The sequence below is a fragment of the Carex rostrata genome, chromosome 6 (genome assembly GCF_964058835.1).
Source record: "Carex rostrata chromosome 6, lpCarRost1.2, whole genome shotgun sequence".
Lineage (NCBI taxonomy): Eukaryota > Viridiplantae > Streptophyta > Magnoliopsida > Poales > Cyperaceae > Carex > Carex rostrata.
This window is the reverse complement of record NC_135923.1, coordinates 9372465-9379693: the sequence shown is the minus strand read 5'-3', so window position 1 is coordinate 9379693 and position 7229 is coordinate 9372465. Positions and strand designations below refer to the sequence as shown.

Here is a 7229-nt window from a genome sequence, read left to right as displayed (position 1 = left end):
ATGCGTTAATTCACTGACCATCCATCAACTGTGGATGCGTTATCTTATCTTAATTCACTGACCATCCATCAGCCGTTGATGCGTTATCTTATCTTAATTCACTGACCATCACTTTGTTTGTGATGCGTTAATTCACTGACCATCCATCAACCGTGGATGCGTTATTTATGATTAATTCACTGACCATCCATCACCCGTGGATGCGTTACCTCATAATTAATCACTCAACATCAATTCATATTTACTTCATGATATGCAACAATCCCAAGGTATCTACTATGTTCATTAACCGTATGCAAATCTTTGGTTAACAAGATAATACCCTATCCATTTATGATTTCCAATGATGCCTAATCCAAAATATTTACGGAAGGTTCGATTCACAACATGCAATCAATTCACACGTATGCATCATGAAATAAAATATTAAGGAAATAAGTATTTTACAAAAAGTCTAGGAAACCCGCACCTGTTTGCGTAGTAAATTATTGACTGTTAACCACGTCTCTTAGTCCCTCGTAAGTTGAACCTAAAAATTAAATATACCTCTATTTAATAAAGGTCACACATTCTTATTTTCTAAAGTTCTCTATTTATCATTATAATCACAGATTATTAGTTCTAACTTTCTAAACCGTGGCTAGTCTAAACCTCTGATATTATATGTGCTATTAAATAATTACAAGAAATAAAGAAAGCAAATCAAGCAAATTTGAAGCTTTATATCACAGATGGTTTTGATTCACATGATTTATATTTATTTATTTATTTTGATATTATAGATTTGAAAAGAATTAGTATCTATTATATAACTACTAATTAAGAGAATAATTTAAATGAGTACTTAAAATCACAGAAGTATATCTTTACTCCATTACATAAATAATTTAAGAATTTCTCATTAAGAAAGGAATGAATTTTATAACCGAATCATTTTTATCAATTTTAACAACTAACAATAGATGAACAAAACAAAATCAAATCCATGTGGAGTACAGAAGCATCATGCCATGCATGGTTATTCAATTAATATAGCTAAGTAATGTGTCATTATAAAACTAATCATTTTTAATTAAACAAAGGAGAAAAGGAATTAAAGAAATAGATGACTCGGTTATTGTACATCATTTTCTTCGAAAATTTAGAACATCTAGGTTTCATGAATACAATTTAATACCAAGACCTTATCGTTAAGAAAAATGAGATTTATAAAGTGTATTATTTGAAATTTGCAGTTTAGGAAGGGTACGCGCAGCAGTCACTGTTTTGGACGGTTCTCGATGGTCGAGACTCCGATCGGGATGAATCCAGCGCTCACGGTTCCATATCGCCAAGCACTACAACTCTCATGTTGAATGCTTCTCCAAAATCCGGACGTACGGGCAGTGGTTCTCTTCGGAAGTTGGCTACCCGGTTTGGGTCCAGCAGGGGTTTAGATCCGAAATGGAGGAAAGGGTGCTGTGGCGGCTAGGGTTTGAGAAGAGGTTTATAGAGAGGTGAGGCTAAGGTTTGCCTCCAACTTCTGGTTGGGTTGGACTGGGCCTTTATAGGCCACGATCAAATTTAATATGTCAATTTGGACTAAGAACATAAATCTGTTTCTGTTGTTTTATTTTTCATCTTCAAAGATTGACAAAACTGGAATTATGGGTTCGGAATATGAAATTATTTTTCACATAAGAGTCGTAGCATTTTCTGTTATGGTTCTAACGCGACTGTTTTCACCTTAATTGGATTTTCCAGTGAGGAGAAAAGATAGAAATGGTCAACAAAGGTCTGCAGTCTCCGAACAGAAACGTCTACTGACTTTATAATTTTATAGAGAATCCTACATTCGGAATTTAGGGTAGTCTTATACACGAAAGTTGTAGATCATTGTTCTCTTTTCAGCTATTAAATTTCATTCAAATCTGAATTAATATGAATGATCTGTGATTAGGATACTAACGGTTGTTCATCTGAAAATTACAACAGAAGCTAAATTCGGAAGGTTATCAAAAGATATAGCTCAAACGAAGTTTTTAAATAAGATTTTGATTTGTATTTATTTCATAATTATTTGAAGTCAACTAAGAAAACCTTTGTTTCATAAATTAGAAGGGCAATTATTTTAATTTTTATGAGATTTTTCTACAATATTTTCTATAAGGATAATTATGCGTGTCATTCTAACTCAAGACATGTATAAATATTTAATTTGTTTCTCGATTGGGCTTAATTTTTATTTTTTTTATTTTTTATGGTATCAAATATCATACCTAGAAATAACATGGTGTTACACTCCACGAGTGCCTAATCCTCCTCGGTAAGTTCCCCACCAGCTTCTTCTTCCTCCTCTGCAACCATCAGATGTGCTCGGTTGCCTCCTCTTCCACCTCTCCGACCTCTCCGACCTCCACGACCGCGACCACGACTCCCAAACTGCCGCCTCCTACCTGTGTCTCTCTCATTTGGTGGCTTAGGGCAAGCCTGCTTCAGGTGACCTACCTCACCACAGTTGTAGCACTGTCGAGTCTCACCTCTGTACCCTGTGTTACCTGAGTTGGAGACCACTAGTGCTGACTTCACTCCTGGAAGTCCTCCTGCTCCAGCCTGTAGCTTCATCCAGCTTTCCTCCTGTATCATGGCTGAGACTGTCTCCGCAAGCGAGGGAATCCTATTCCCGCTCAGTAACATAGCCACCCTCTGCTCAAATGCTGGCGCCAAATGCTTGAGGAACAACATAGTCCTATCCTCCATGGAGGCCTCTTTCTCAGAACACGTAGGGTGTGGGCAACATGGTCGGACCCTGAAGTGATCATGCTCTAACCATAAGCGCTCCAGCTCTATGGCATATTCCTGCACGCTCTTCTCCCCTTGTACCACATCTAAGATCTCCCCCTTGATCTGGTACACCCTCATGATATTCCCCACACCATCATAAGTTCGTTTCAACTTTTCCCAGACATCCTTTACCTTCTCCATGCCATCCACTGTGGATGCAATAGACGAAGGCAACGAACTCAGAAGCCAGATGTACACCTGCATGTGAGTGGACTTCCACTCATCTCTCCCCAGTGCACCCTCAACTGGCTCTGCCTTCTCCCCAATCAAGTACCCCTCCAGATTCTTTCCTTCTAGAGTGTACCTTACTCGACGTGACCAGCTCAGATACTTTTCTGGCCCATCGAGTTTCGTATCAATAGGTGGAAGATCCAACCTATGCTGCCTCGGCTCAACAGGAACTACAGGGGCTGCAGGAGTTTGGCCCAATCCAGACATGGCAAACTGTCGCATCATGTGAGTCATCATGGCACTCACATCCTCCGCAGTCAGCTTTGCAATAGCCTCAACAAACGGATCCCTCTCCTTGTCATCTTCCGACATCGATCCGACTCAGATATACGCCTCACGTATTGTTGTTCTAAGTCCGAATCACTTTTACAAAATCGAGTTCTCGACCCGATTTAGATCCACATCTCCCCCTCTTGATCCGATCTTGATCTAGCGCATCAAGGTTCGAGTCAAGAAAAAACGATCAACCTTAATCAAATCCCGCTTCTCGGGTATCGTGGGGTATAGGCCCCCCACGCCGGCCAAAATAAAAAATAAAAAAAACAACATTTTTTTTATATATATATTAGAAAACAAAACAGATCAACTTAAACAAAAACGACAGTGATCAATGCACTACCCGTTTCTACTATAATAGATGTATACTATTTATTAAGGAAGCATTTTACGTAGCTGCTTCAACAATCAACAAAACAAAAAAAAACAGACTCTAGAGAGAAAGGCAACGACGGTAAGGAATCGGCCTAGGTCATCAGATCTGAGCTCGGCTGGTGCAGCGGCGGGGCGGAGCTCAAACGGCCGGCGCTGGCAGGGCGGAGCTGTTCTCTGCCTTGGGCGGAATCTACTGTAGCTCCAACAGTAAGTTGCGAAAAAACACAGAAGGGTTTCCTGGCTCTTGATACCACGTGGAAAAATAGAAAAAGTTGTATCTTCATTGTTCACTTTGGGCATATATATGCACCAATCTTACATTCAAGTCCTTACAATATTCTATATTCCTTTTCTTACCAAAAGGTCTCTATAACTTCTATAATTGCATAAACATACAAATCTCAACAGTTATTTTGTTAAATATGACTTGTTTTGTTATCTGGTATTTCAGATTTCTCTAGGTTTGTATAATTAAATGTAGTTGTGGTATGATGCAAGAACTTATGTAAGACTTAGCTATGGAAGTCGGTACCACTTTTTTGTACCTCTTTTCAACTTGTGGTTTCATATATGAAATCCGTAGCTATGTCCACTTCTATTCAAAAAAACAACTATAAACTGTTCATGATTAGAAAATGTTAGATACCCTGCCATAATGCCATTGGCTGCATACCATATGATTTTACATGATTAAACAGAGCAATAGACTTGACTATCGAGTCCTATTTCCATTGGCTTTCTGCATCCGCTTTCAGTAATATACACGAAATGCATAATCCCGCAATCATTTTCTTAAGAACAGAGGCCATAGCATCAACGAATCAACAATTTAAATGCTTACTTTTTGAAAAAGAAAACTGACACATTCACAGCCACCCATTACCATTTCATTTTAAAATCGAAGCAATATTACAAATATTGTCCATGTTGAACCCCCCCCCCCCGATTAAAAACCTTGAGAGAGTTGAGATTGTAAGTTCCCAGAATATGTATAGAAAGGAAGAAGCACAACGACTATTACTTCTCCCAAAAAAACAACTTAGATGTATACTGGTACACGGCAAGTTGGCAACCAGGTACAGATACCAACAACATAGCATCAACAAAGTAAACTAATTACAACAGCCAGCAGCAGCCTTTATGTAACAATCATTTTTAACTGGCCAACAATTCAAAGCCAATTACCAACTTTTATTTAGACATGCACATTTCCTATAATCTCCTTACCCTCACCCAATAAAGGAAAAGAAAAAGGTAAAGTCAAACTCATCCCACAAGTAACTTCATCATGAAATCATGTAACTAGAGCCTAAGCATGAACTGCATCTCCTCCATGCAACATGACCTGATCGAAATGCCAAACCCCTGAAAAGAATAACAGGAAATGATTAATAAATTTTAAAAAAAAATATTACAAAATGCAATTGTTTTCAGGGATGTAACTTACCATGACCAGGACCCACCCTCCTCAGCTGCGAAATGAACTCAGAAATTTTCTTTATTGCCTCTACCTAACAAAACAAGATAGTGAAGTACATTAGAGAAGGAATCCAGACAATCTGACAGTCTTGGCAAGTGAAAAAGGTTTAAGAAAATCTCTGACTCTAGACTCACCTGTTCTCCCAGAAACTCAGACTCAATAAAGCTCATGAGCTCGACATCCTTGCATTCTTCTGCCACCTATAATGAAATTGAAATGAAAACTAAACTGAATACATTTTTCTTTTCGGACCAGAAAAAATGAACTATAACCACAAAAGAAAGGAAATATGAATCATTTTTAACACCATTGACCCAAAACTGCAGAAGAGAATCTTACTTTATGCAGATTAAGAAGCTTATCATTTGTCAGCTTCTCTAGGGCCAGAGCAAGCTCCATTGCTGAAAAATAAGAGAAGAAATTAAGTAGATTAGTTCGGATGTCTAAATGCTAGTCATATTGAAAATATCGACTAGGTAATACTTTGGTCAAACTATAATTCAATCTAGTATAATTACATTAAAAGGATATGATAGCAATCTAAAAAGGTTTACCATATAGTGCATCGCCTTTTTCAGAATGATTGAATTCACAGACAGGCATCAAGATTGCTTGCAACTTCACTCTTCCTCCTCTCTTATTCTATTAGAACCGAACCAATTTTAATATAATTAAACAAATAGGTAAAAAGGTGTGGTTTAATAGGAATGAAAAAAAAAAACCCTCTAAAAGATCTACAGAGATGAGGAAAAGAAAATACCTGGTATTCCATCAGTTTCTCTGCATGCTCTCTTTCTTCCTCACTGGATTCCTTGAAGAACCTGAAAGTGCAATGTTGAGCAAGTGTTACAACAGCGAAAAACTAGTGTAACAAGTAACACAAATGAAAGATCCATTTGAACTTACAAATATAGAACTTACTTCGCAAAACCCTTCAATGCAACGTTATCACGGTCAAAGTACGCATACATTGCATGGTAGATATATGAGATGTTGTACTCAACGCTGCTCCATATAATAAATAAACATGCAACAATTAGACATTGGTTTGTAAGTTCACCTTAAGAGGATTTAGACAAAATAAACTAGTGTACATGACATTCTGTTTCTTCTTTGAAGTAAAATCATACACCCCTGCTTTCAATTAGGATCAAGATTCAAGAAAACCAATCAAGAGTACAGAATCAATTTTTGGAGAACAAGTATATCTTTCTTTGAAGAGATAAGAACTTTCTTCAACAACCAGGACACATGATTAAACAGGTATCAAAGTAAAAGTAATAATAATAATAATAATAATAAAAAAAAAAAACAGAGATCTTCTATGTTCTTTAAAAGTAGAGTACTACTTTGTAAATTTCGGGCATTCCCTATTTTCTTTTAAAATAGAGTTCTAGTTTGTAAATATATCACAAATTCTGCTTCGCGAATTCAATCTCCCTAGAGTGAGCATACAACTCATCGTCTAATTAAAACCAGTAGAGAGCAAGTCATAAGTTATATTTTACTATGTATCGCTTAATTTCTTCAAAGAAAAACTGTAAATTGCCATCTCGTACCCATACAGAGTTACAGACTTACAGTCTTACTAAAAATTGTACTAACAGTAAATACTATTGTAGGATGACTTCCAGTTCTAGCGCAACATAATAGCAAGAGAAAGATCTGATTTAGAGGTAAATCAAACGCACTTGATCTGCTCATTGACAGCAGCCTGGCTCTTCTCGGAGTACTTGTAGCGAGCAAGCGACTTGTCAGCCTCAACCGGGATCAGAGCCACCTCGGGCTTATGCTTGAGCTCCTCAAATGGAGAGAATATCACGCCGGTGATGGCGCCGCCTGCTGAGCCCTTCGCCATCGCCACTCCGTGTCTCTCCACTCCGATCAGTCGCCTTGTCAGATGAAAGGATTTCCAGGGAAGGTTAGGGGAAGAGGCAGAGAGCGAAGGAGAGATTTTGAGAAGCATGATTGATTTTGGAATGAGGAGCTAGAGGTTGAAGACGACAAGAGAAAGGGGTTTATGGAACTAAGGGGGTTTTTGCGG

General features: G+C 37.9%; 1 protein-coding gene across 2 annotated transcripts; it reads right to left on the bottom strand.

Annotated features, from left to right (window-relative positions):
• Positions 1 to 4732: 4732 nt before the first annotated feature.
• Positions 4733 to 7229, bottom strand: LOC144556016 (ferritin-4, chloroplastic-like). 2 transcript variants are annotated; one of them, XM_078304486.1, is made up of 9 exons: positions 6877 to 7229; positions 6107 to 6190; positions 5946 to 6006; positions 5740 to 5827; positions 5525 to 5586; positions 5320 to 5385; positions 5153 to 5216; positions 4988 to 5070; positions 4785 to 4927 (listed from the first exon to the last, which is right to left on the bottom strand). In XM_078304486.1, the coding sequence occupies exons 1-8, from the start codon at positions 7149 to 7151 to the stop codon at positions 5015 to 5017; spliced, it is 756 nt and encodes a 251-aa protein (XP_078160612.1). In that variant the 5' UTR covers positions 7152 to 7229; the 3' UTR covers positions 4785 to 4927; positions 4988 to 5014. The 2 variants fall into 2 exon arrangements, with proteins under 2 accessions (XP_078160611.1, XP_078160612.1); XM_078304485.1 differs by having other exon boundaries at positions 4733 to 5070; positions 6877 to 7228.